At 36.1% G+C, this 10624-nt stretch overlaps 4 protein-coding genes across 12 annotated transcripts in view; 2 read left to right on the forward strand and 2 right to left on the reverse strand.

The window, feature by feature from the left end:
- LOC108626288 (Apoptosis and caspase activation inhibitor) overlaps positions 1-3498 on the reverse strand; it is a 6101-nt gene extending 2603 nt beyond the window's left edge. For 3 of the 7 annotated variants that reach the window (XR_003389373.1, XR_003389374.1, XR_003389371.1), the window contains exon 1: positions 3037-3498. Coding sequence is in view for 1 of the 7 variants with exons in the window: in XM_026814701.1 (XP_026670502.1) it covers positions 2192-2274; positions 2352-2565; positions 2635-2917; positions 3037-3056 (600 nt within the window). In the remaining 6 variants the exon portion in view is untranslated. Of the gene's footprint in view, positions 1-1374; positions 1434-1557; positions 1725-1860; positions 2275-2351; positions 2566-2634; positions 2918-3036 lie in introns of those variants that run through there. The other 4 variants (XR_003389370.1, XR_003389372.1, XR_003389369.1 and 1 more) reach the window with 4 other exon arrangements.
- Positions 25-2203, forward strand: LOC108626287 (mitochondrial 2-oxodicarboxylate carrier). The gene is made up of 6 exons (XM_018026879.2): positions 25-369; positions 458-564; positions 650-706; positions 809-1108; positions 1170-1312; positions 1764-2203. The coding sequence occupies exons 1-6, from the start codon at positions 189-191 to the stop codon at positions 1882-1884; spliced, it is 909 nt and encodes a 302-aa protein (XP_017882368.1). The 5' UTR covers positions 25-188; the 3' UTR covers positions 1885-2203.
- Positions 3499-4094: 596 nt separating the features above from the next.
- Eaf6 (chromatin modification-related protein EAF6/MEAF6) lies at positions 4095-7665 on the forward strand. Of its 2 annotated transcripts, none has more exons than XM_018026872.2 (4): positions 4095-4293; positions 5427-5630; positions 5978-6014; positions 6644-7665. In XM_018026872.2, exons 1-4 carry the CDS (start codon positions 4222-4224, stop codon positions 6985-6987), a joined length of 657 nt encoding a protein of 218 aa, XP_017882361.1. In that variant the 5' UTR covers positions 4095-4221; the 3' UTR covers positions 6988-7665. The 2 variants fall into 2 exon arrangements, with proteins under 2 accessions (XP_017882361.1, XP_026670501.1); XM_026814700.1 differs by lacking the exon at positions 4095-4293 and adding an exon at positions 4338-4693.
- A 793-nt stretch (positions 7666-8458) lies between these two features.
- On the reverse strand, positions 8459-10597 carry LOC108626279 (cuticle protein 19). Of its 2 annotated transcripts, XM_018026871.2 has the most exons (4): positions 9873-10597; positions 9290-9339; positions 8981-9215; positions 8459-8913 (listed from the first exon to the last, which is right to left on the reverse strand). In XM_018026871.2, exons 1-4 carry the CDS (start codon positions 9906-9908, stop codon positions 8647-8649), a joined length of 588 nt encoding a protein of 195 aa, XP_017882360.1. In that variant the 5' UTR covers positions 9909-10597; the 3' UTR covers positions 8459-8646. The 2 variants fall into 2 exon arrangements, with proteins under 2 accessions (XP_017882360.1, XP_026670490.1); XM_026814689.1 differs by having other exon boundaries at positions 9290-10597.
- Between the last annotated feature and the right edge of the window lie 27 nt (positions 10598-10624).

Raw genomic sequence — 10624 nt, forward strand, 5'->3', positions numbered from 1 at the left:
TCACAACACGGTAATATCCTTTTTGTCAAATTTATTTATTTTACAAACTTGCAAACTTCTCAAATTACGATTTATTGGTAATATAAGGTGTATTTGTTTTAGGAGAAACTCCGAAGTTCGAGGGGAATATAATGCATAAAAAATAAGGGAGGATTAACGAACTAAGGGTTTATCAAGGAAATTGAAAGATGAGTCATTTAGAGATCGTGCGCCCTAAACCGGGCATCTTCAAGGAGGCTGCTATCCAAATAGGTGCCGGAGGCTGTGCAGGCTTCGTGGAAGCTTGCATAATGCATCCGATGGATTTAATTAAAACGCGTTTTCAGCTGCAAGTGAAAATGGGGACGCAGGATGCTCTTTATTATACAGGCATTGTATCATTTCATTTGATGAGGGAATTCACCGTTATTCATAATCAATTAATGCGTATTTAACTGTAATTTTATGGAAATCACAGGGATCGGCGATTGTATGAGGAAAATGTATGTGAACGAAGGACTCGCCGCCTTTTGGAAAGGTATATTACCACCAGTTCTTATGGAAACTCCTAAACGAGCTGTGAAAGTACGCAACACCTATCTTTTTTTTTATTCTTTTCGTTGCCACGGGACTTTTGCATTTTGTATTTTTTTCCTACTCTTCTTTTTAGTTTTTCTCCTTTGAACAATATAAGAAGATTTTTAACAATCAAACGCCGAAATCAACGGTATGTATCGCGTAATAAACGCCTCGGTCAAGCGAGTCTCTCGCGATTAAAATTAACGTTTAAAGGAACATCGAAATATGAACGATTACACGATTTCTTCAGGTTTACTTCTGCGCTGGATTCTTAACCGGTGTTACCGAGGGGATTATCGTTAATCCGTTCGAAGTGGTCAAAGTACAGATGCAATCGAACCGCAAGCACATAAGCGCTAGTCCATCGACGTTCGAAGTTACTCGACGCATTATAACCGAACAAGGTTTCGGGTTGAAGGGAATTAACAAAGGTTTATCTGCAACAGTAATGAGGAACGGCGTTTTCAACTCGTTTTATTTCGGCATTTATCACTCTATCCTTCCTCTGTTACAAAACCAGAAAGAATATGTTCCGGAGCTTGTACTTAAGGTAGATTATTTCTCTCTCCAACGAATCCGCATTAACGATAACTAAACTGTTGATTATGTAGTTTGCTATAGGTTTTATATCTGGGACAGTGGCATCCTGTATGAATATTCCTTTTGATGTTGCCAAGAGTCGTATTCAAGGCCCACAGGGAGCTCAGTATAAGGGCACCCTCAGGACTATTTACTTAGTGTATCATAGAGAAGGGTAAGATAATTCTTTTATACCCAGAGACAAATACCGAACATCCTTATGTTTCGTATTTTTTTAAAAAATTTCGGGGATTGGCTGCTGAAATACAGAACGGATGGTCACCGTAGGGTCAACTCTTGAAATAAAATTACGAATTTTTAGTTTTACGAACATATCAAGAACTACTAATTCAAAGCCCTCATTGGTATAATACTTTCGTACTCAGAATTTTTTATGCTTAAGGTTGTATGAACCCTTACTTCTCTGTAATAATCCTTGCGTGTTATTCGAAGTCGTCATATTGTTAATTTCGTTCAATACCTTGAAATTCCAGATCAAGGTCAATTTTACGAAATCTTAGATCAATTTTTACCAAATCGAGGGTGTAGAATCATCCTATGATTGCGACATATAATTTCTTAAAACCCTGTATATGCATATGAATTATATGTAATCATATTTTCAGATTCCAAGCTTTGTATAAAGGGTTGCTACCAAAGGTATTAAGATTAGGGCCAGGAGGCGCGATCATGCTGATCGTATACGACAAAATGAAAGCATACCTCAATATGCAGTTCGGTGACTAAAAACCATAACGAAACACAGTCTAGACTGAGCCGTGCATTTTCGATTAACATTGCCAAAGATTTGCTTAGAATAATACATCCTCAGTAACCGTTTCCGTATTTTTATTAATCTATTAATGTTTAGTTTCTCTGAGATTTTAGGGTGATCGTAAAAACGTGATTTCTACCAAAATAACAATTTATGTGATTGAAGTATACTGACTCGTTCAGTGTGTCTGACTTACAATGAAACAACGTATCATACGTTTATATCATTAAACGTTAGATATATTTATGTAAAAAATTCGTTAACAATAAAAATATTTGTTTAATCATCCAACACAGAGTCCAACCACTTCTCCAAGTCCAGAGGTTTGGTAGACGTGCTGGGCTTACTTACAATTTGCGAATCTATAAATAAAGCATCCATGGTCAAACGTTGATCAACTTTTAAGATTTAGAATGTTGATTACATAGTAAATGTGTACCAGGCGAATAAGAGATAGGTAGTGATTTCAGCGTCACCGTAGACTCATTTACAGGCTTTTGAAGCGACAATAAGAAGTCTATGTCATCTATCGAATCCTGTATCTCGCTTTCATTCTTTTTATCAGTAACTACAGCCTCAGAGTTGTTTACTATTTTGCTATACTTTTCTTTTCCTTGTTCAGCAGTATTATAAATGCTTGTCAATTGATCGTCCTAACAATTAATAATATTTAAACAACATTCGCTTTTTACAGACTGTTTCTAGTATATTATTAGACTCACAGTAAAATACTTCTTGTCGATATTAACGTTCTCGTTAAAGGGAATTGATTCGATTGCTGCAGACAACGTTTTCAAATCAAGGGTAAAGAATTCAGAGAATTTGGAGGTATCAATGTTCCAGTTCTTTTCCGATTTGAAAACAAAATGATCGTCCTCGGAGACTGGGGCGTTTGATAAAAATTCAAAGTCCTTCGTACTAGTTTCATCTACAGTTATGATGTCGTCGAAGTACTGATCGCTCTGTTCTTTCCCCTTGTCATTCTTCTCCTTGCCTTTTTTATTCCTAGTTTTACATTAAACAATGCTATATCAAAATTTATCTTATTTATTTTCATTCCATACAATTTAAGCTATGTATTGAAACGAGAATTTGATGAACGTATTAATAGATTTATTAATTACCTCGGTTTTTTAGGAGGCATTCTTGCTGTTCATTTCTAAATATGTTAATTAATTTTCTTCACAATTTTATATAACAATGCGACTCCGCAAATGTATGTACAAATAGGTTAGATTATGAGTTCAATGATATGGCAACACCGCACCATCAGGCCGACAAGAAGATGAACTCCTATTGAAATCAGTTTCCTCTGTTTCGGATCTAATTTGTTGTAAAAATGTGTAATTCTCCTTAATAAATTAATGGAACTGAATATTGGCATTTTTATTTCATGTACCTTCACCAAATTACTAATTCCAGTTTTCAAAGTCGTTTGTTTTTAGATATTTCGCTATGCTTTCCCTCATTGAATTTACTTCGTAATTAATAATACAACTAGGAAAGAATTTATACATCGGCTAGACTGTCTAATCTGATGCGAAAGCATTTGAGTTTGATGCAATCAATATTTGCAAAGAACTAAGCGCTACACGTGAGACACAATTTCAAAGGTAAGCGCAATAAGAACATCAGTACAGGCAAATTGACAAGAAGATACGTTAGAAGATGAAAGAAATACAGCGAATAAAACAGAATATTCTCTATCAGTAGAAATAATTCATACCACGGAGAAATGAAATGGAGAACATCTGCGAAGTGAAGCTAGGGGATGTAAAGGAAAGACAGAAAATATTGTAAATAAAGCACAAAATGGCTATTTATTGGTAATAACTATTACAGTGTTTCCCGTTTTGTTACATCATTAATGTTAGGACATACGTTTTTAAAAAACATCTCTCAAATTCGTTAGGTCCCTGTTACTGAGGTAGCTTAATATTCCATGAATACAAAGTAAATCATAATATTTACCGCACAAACGGCGGAAAAATGTAACGCCCTCGTCTAACAACTCTTTTTGTACCATACCTCTATTGAAACGACGTTCTATTATGTCTCTGTATATAGGAAATTCTCTACGGTAATTGCCCTCTTTCAAAACCTGAACAACATCTTCATTTCACAGTATATGACCACGTGACATGTATTATATACAATTTGACAATAACATTTCTATATATAGGTGGCGTTACCGGATGTCGTTGAGAACAAACTAAAAACTAGCCTGTCGCACGAATAAATTTTATTTAACACGCGGACGTTTTCTCTTAATAATTACTGTTACATAGATATTACATAGATATTTAGTAATGTCGACGAAGTCGTCGGTTGACCTGCGAGCGGAACTCGCCGAACTGGTGAAGAGGAAAGCAGAAATAGCTGTGAGTACAAGAAACACCTGTCAAACTGTTCTCACTTGTCTTTTAAATGATTCTGTCTAAACAATGTGATGCTAGCAAACGCGTACTATTTTAATAATATTATTAAATATTAATTGAGTTTCGAAGGATTCGTTCAGGCAGAACATTCTAGAAGGAAACTATCTATGTATGAGGTTCGTTTAACCTCAAACCATTGTTGTCAGAATAGTACACTTATTTGTAACGTATAAGTGAACAATAGATTCTATGTAATTATAATAAAATTGGATGTGCAGAAATGATAAATGTCGTTTCAATGTTTATATGATCAAACAAGTGTTTATTAAAGCATATCCTGTAAACTGAGACAATAAGTGGTTCATTCTGCATGAAGATTTGTATTCTCTTTTTAAGAATTGCAGTAAGTATATAAAGTACTTGATAAAAATTGTTCTTACTTTGTCTTTAAACGGTATCATTCTATATAAACAATATTAATCTGATGTTACCAAATTGAGGTTTGAAGAATTCGTTTGGAGAAAATATTCTAAAAAGGAAGTATTTCTCCATGAGATTTATTTAACCTCGAGTTATTATTATTATTAGACTGCAGATTTTATGTATTTATAGAAAATTGGTATGTACAGAAAGAATAAGAATTCAATACCCAATAACATACAAAATATCAAAAGTGAAATGCGTATTTTGATTTTTAAAATACATAAGAAATTCCTACTTAGATCTCATTTTCTATACTGACAATACAAATGGTTTATTTTGCATAAAGCAATTTTGCAGTTTAATTATTAGAAAATAACATCTGTAATTTATAAGAGAGCAGAAATAGCTGTGAGTATATAAAATAGCAGTCAAACTGCTCTTAATTTTCCTTTAAACTAAATTACACCAGTTTATCTAATAAGCAATATCAGTTTGATGTTAACAAATGTCGTAATAATATTATAAAATATTAATTGAGTTTCGAGGAATTTTTGAGAGAATGCGTTCTAGAAAGAAATATTCTAATATCTCTCTGTAAGATTCTTTTAATCTCCAGCCACTGATTTATCTTTCACTTACGAGAAACCAAATCTACGTAAAACTATTGTATAATTACTGAAATCACGTGCTAATATAAATCGTAATTGTTACAGGATACTCTGGCGAACTTGGAACGGCAGATCTATGCGTTCGAGGGTAGCTACTTGGAAGACACACAATTGTATGGTAACATAATTCGCGGATGGGACAGATACTTAGCCAGCAACAAGAACACCAACAGTAAAGCTGACAAGAGGAATAGGAAGTTCAAAGAAGCTGAGAGACTATTCTCAAAATCTTCTATCACTTCTATGGCTGTTAGTAATCAACTGTTTAATTCAGAGTTCTAAGGCCCAAATTTATAGTCGTTCTTCAGTTCTCAACTACTTGTTGCATATCTATGTGTTTCGTGATACATGATTGATGAAAATCGAAGATATATTTTTAAACGTTTCATTTCATTATTGATTAAGATTTTTTAAAATTTCATTGAAGCGCCTACGGTCATTGTGGTAGGTTTACTCACTTCAATATGCAAAAAGCAGTTGAGAATTGAGAATTGAGAACTGAGAAACAACTATAAATTCCAGCCTAACTAAGAAATAGTCATTTATCAAGCACGAGGTGCGATAGATACGATTTATAAACGAATGAATTGTTGCAGGCTGTGAGCGGACTGGTCGAGAACACGCAGGAAAAAAGTAAGGACCTCAATGGATATTCCTGAGATAGTTAATTCTTTAACAACGCTATGGAACGAGTACAATTTTATTTCGTATCGTCCCTTCTCAACTTCTTTCTTCCGCCCTTCCCTCGCCAAACGATTCTTTTTCGTAGTTTTTAAGTTACTTTAGATTGTATCTCTCTCCCCTCGAAAAGAAAAAAAAACATAATAAATCGTTTTTGTTTTTTTCTGTATTTAATTTAATCTTTCGATACAACTTCACTTCATTTCTACCACAACACTATACGCGTTTACGTTCTCCTCTATCTTCATCTATATCATTGAATTCAGTTATAAATAAATTCGATGCTTGTCTCACTTATTTACTTCACGCGCACAATCAAAAAAGCGTCGCTTCATTTTATCTTTTCTCTACGCATTTATTTCTTTTATGCAAACTCCTTGGATCGTTTATTTTCACACAGACTCTTAGCTGTGATTGCATCTAGCTTTCTCTTTAAGGAAATCATTTCTATTGATAATTGATCGTCCAGTACGATCGTCGAGGTGAATCACGAAAGCAGCTCGAGAAAAGCAGCTCGGGATTAGAATCGGTCGTGCCGTTTGCCAATCGGGGATTCTTCCATTGGTGAAACTTGTTTCCAGTTGACCGGTACAGCGAGTCGGAGTCGCAGATTGGGAACAGCGGTAGCGAGGACAATTGCAGCCTAGTTAACTCACACGGGGCGACGACCACCGCTAACGCCGGGACTGGGAATAATAACAAGGAGTCCTCCGGGAAGAACCACGCGGTGGCCACCGGCCAGTACAGTCAGAACGGTTCCCTAGGCTCGTCTGCTGAGATGCCGGGGCAGTTCGCGAACGGTCATGCGAGCAACGGCAGCCTCGAGCACGCCTCTTTAAAGGAGAACACCGGCAAAGAGCCGTCGAAGAGCAAAGCTGGGAACAGCGCGAAAAAGAACAGCAACAAACGTTCCAGGAACAGGTAGAACCGTAGAAACGTTGTTGCAATACTGCAATTTTGTAACTTGTTGCAATATTGCAATTCTTACAATCTTGGACCGAGGCGTACAATGGAACAATTCTCATTTTCTCTTTAAACATACTGTCATTAGATCTCATCGTTCTTTTTTATAAACGTGGGACGGCACCCGATTTACTGATATTTGAATCGTAACTCGGGTTTCGAAGGATCTCAAACGTCCCGTCGGTTTTTTATAATAAGTAAGCAACTTGAGTCGAAGAAGGCTTGTCGTTAGCAATAAGAGTGTTAGAATTAGTTAGATTAAAGGGAAACCTGACGATGGGTGTTGCTCTGCCATCCAGATATTGAATCTCTTTCTATCGCGACGGAAATTGTGGAACATGGTACGTACAAAATTAAACGCCCATTTAGAAGTCAGTTAGGTTTAAGATTAAACGTGTAGAACATGATTTTCGTCCGTTACCAAGTTAGTAATTAGTTCGATCTCGTGATTATCTCTGTTTAAGTATTATCCAAGTATTGTCGATATTTTAATTGTCTTAAGTCCCAAATTTAATGGCGAATATCGCCAGATTTATTTTAATCGTACGTATGGAAAATCTTGAAGGAATTTACTGTGAAATTACATATAGAAATGTAATCATTTCGTGACATTGTATTAAATAATTCCTTCTAAGTCTTATTTCTAATGACCATTTTAATATCGTATAAGTTCGCCTATCGTTCACATTTGTAAACCTACGATTTTACTGAGAGATAAAATTATTTTTTGTAACGTTTAAATAAACAGTTCGACAAAATTTCGGTTTTACTTATTTTCGTTTGAATTTCACGAGCCTAAGTTGAAACGACAGTGTACAATTTTAATCTACGAATAAAGATAAACATTTTTGTATAAATTATCTCTAAGATTTTATATCCACTCCAAACGATTCCCAAGATGTCTCCTTAACTAATGTCTTTTAACCAAACCAATTAAAATTACTAGTTTTCAGTGAAGAAGTGCATATACAGGATATCCCAGAAAAGGTATTAGAGCCGAAGAGAAGTGATTCTGTGTTTCTGAACAACAATTTCCTTCGCTAAAATGCAAAGTGAGGCATGGTTTTTGAATTTTTTAACGGAAAACACTGACCAATGAGAGTACGAGTAGGGCCCGCGCTTAGGCACCGGAGTGACGCTCAGCGGTTGGTCAGTGCGGACCCTATGCATGCTCTCATTGGTCAGTGTTTTTCTTTAATAATTCAAAAATGATCCCTTACTCTGCATTTTGCCAAAACAAACTGTTATTCAGGAACACTTACAGAATCCAGAATCACCTCTCCTCGGCTCTAACACTTTTTCTAGCACACTCTGTATAACACTTGTATATAAAGTATCTTTATTGACATCAACAAATTATACAAATTGAAACAACAAAGAAAAAAACTTTTGGTCTAGCCTAATAAGTAATAACCCCAGTCGATACTCAAGCCTGTAAAACTTTCTTCCTTACGAGCAATAATAGCGAGAAAATAGAAACCTGAAAATCTAGTGAAACACCCTGTATATTACAATATCATACCAATGAAAGTAATTTCTATCCAAATCACATTTTTTAAATTGATATCATAAACGTTTTATTTTGCACAAAAATTCGTAATTCAAATTGGATAAGAAACGATCAATGATGATGGGAGACAATCGTCGCCGGCAGGAACGCCTTCAAATTACTTTCTTGCGCATTCTTCGGTGACTCGTTCCTGGTCACAACAGCGTTGAAGCCGTTGTGATCGTCGGCGGTGTACGTGACCGTTCGAATCGCGCCGTCGGCTTCGACGACCGAATACTCACCTTTAACAGTATCACCGTCACGTTCTTCCCACGCGGACTTCGAGTCGCCCGTGTACCCGTCGAGGACCCCGTAATTAAACGAGTACCTCGGATAAGCCTACGATTCGAATAAAAAATGATTAATAATTACAGTTCTCATAAACTGTGAATTATTTGTGAATCACCGTGTATTCCTTCTCGGTCCTCGAGTCGGTCGCGACGACGGCTGAGGCTGTTTTGAAAATCGGTGGAGCCACGTAGACCAACGAAGACGCCTTCGGCAGAGGCCTGTACGAAATCGGCGCAGAGACCCTCACATAAGTGGGCGCCACTTGCTTTTCGATTGACTTCAGGGCGCAAGTCACGGGCACCAGCTCACCGTTCGCAGAAATCGCTCCAACCGGCGCACAAGGGAATCTCCTGAAAGAAGTATTCAATTTTATACAGTATTTGCTCTAACGTAATAAATGATTAATGATCGTAATTCGTTTTACTGCTGGAGAACGCCGGCGATTGTCAGTTTCAGACAGCACAGGATAACGATCTGCAAATTAATTAGGTTCAAATTAACGGACTGAAGAAATTTAGATCTAATTGTACTTAGAAAGTTTACTGGGAATCGGCTACTGGTTTCAAGCATTAATCACGCGTGTCATGATTCGGATTCGAAAGGATCGCGGGATTCATTGGGCAAGACTTTGTGACGATGCGCTCCGAGAGGAGTGCCGCAACGCGCACGTGCGCGTAGGCGCTTCCAGCGGTTCTCCAGTACGATTTCTAACTCAAAAAAGTGCAAACCTCCGCTACAATTAACATAAACCGTACCCGGAAATCGGAAGAAGATCTACAGACTTCGTCGCACTTAAAAGAAGAAATGAATGCGAAGTAAAAATTTCAACAAATAAGGAAAGAAACGTTTGCACAGATTCTTCTTGTTAATTGGGAACCGCTAGATTGTTAAGCAATATCACTTTCAACGGGAGATGTGAATAGAAAAAATGAAACGTTCGCTCTTAAGAAATCATTTTATAATATATTTGAAATTATTTTTAGGTAGATTGATAAAAATGGACTTACCTTGTCGGCGATGCTTTTAGAAAATTGCCAATGCATGTTTCAAGCACAGTAAAAATCTCAGTCTTCATCAAACTTTGCAAAATCCTCTTCGACCTTCTCTTTTAAATTTAATCATTAATTAAGAATAAATAATATCAAGATGAAAATCGATGATTATAATTGATTGTACACTTCAGATTTCATAAGTAAATTTGATGACATAAGAGAATGCTGCGGTACTTTCACGGTAGTCCTTCGAAGAATAGAACATCAGCATCCAGCGCATCTTTATATACTGTTTGTACTGGGTGGTTTAACTTGTTAACGTGTATCATTGAGTTTAAACAATGATTGAAATTGATGAACATTTTGGAAAGATAACCGGTGTGCCTAACTGCGACATAAGTTAGTTTAATTCAGAATGTATGAGAATCCGTTTCATGTTTTGTTTAATTATTCATGGTATGTTTCAAGTAATTCATTCACCCGGTATGTACGTTCACTTACATTTTTTGGATCTCTCTTTGTACGAGGGAACCGTGGGAACGTTATTACCCATTGCGTTTTAACTATAAGTCGAACTATTTGATGGAAATATTTAAATTTGGTTTTATACTTTTGCTTAATTTTGTTCATTTAAGGTAGTTATCACCTAAACACTGTTAATTGTAAATTCTATTCGAGATAATCACAAAACTTTCGACAAAATTAATTAAGCACCTGATAGATACTTTTGCGAAGTTTCAGTGCATTTTACCTCATAGTTTCTGAGT

The sequence above is a fragment of the Ceratina calcarata genome, unplaced genomic scaffold (genome assembly GCF_001652005.2).
Source record: "Ceratina calcarata isolate Rehan_Ccalc_2016 unplaced genomic scaffold, ASM165200v1 scaffold392, whole genome shotgun sequence".
Classification (NCBI taxonomy): domain Eukaryota; kingdom Metazoa; phylum Arthropoda; class Insecta; order Hymenoptera; family Apidae; genus Ceratina; species Ceratina calcarata.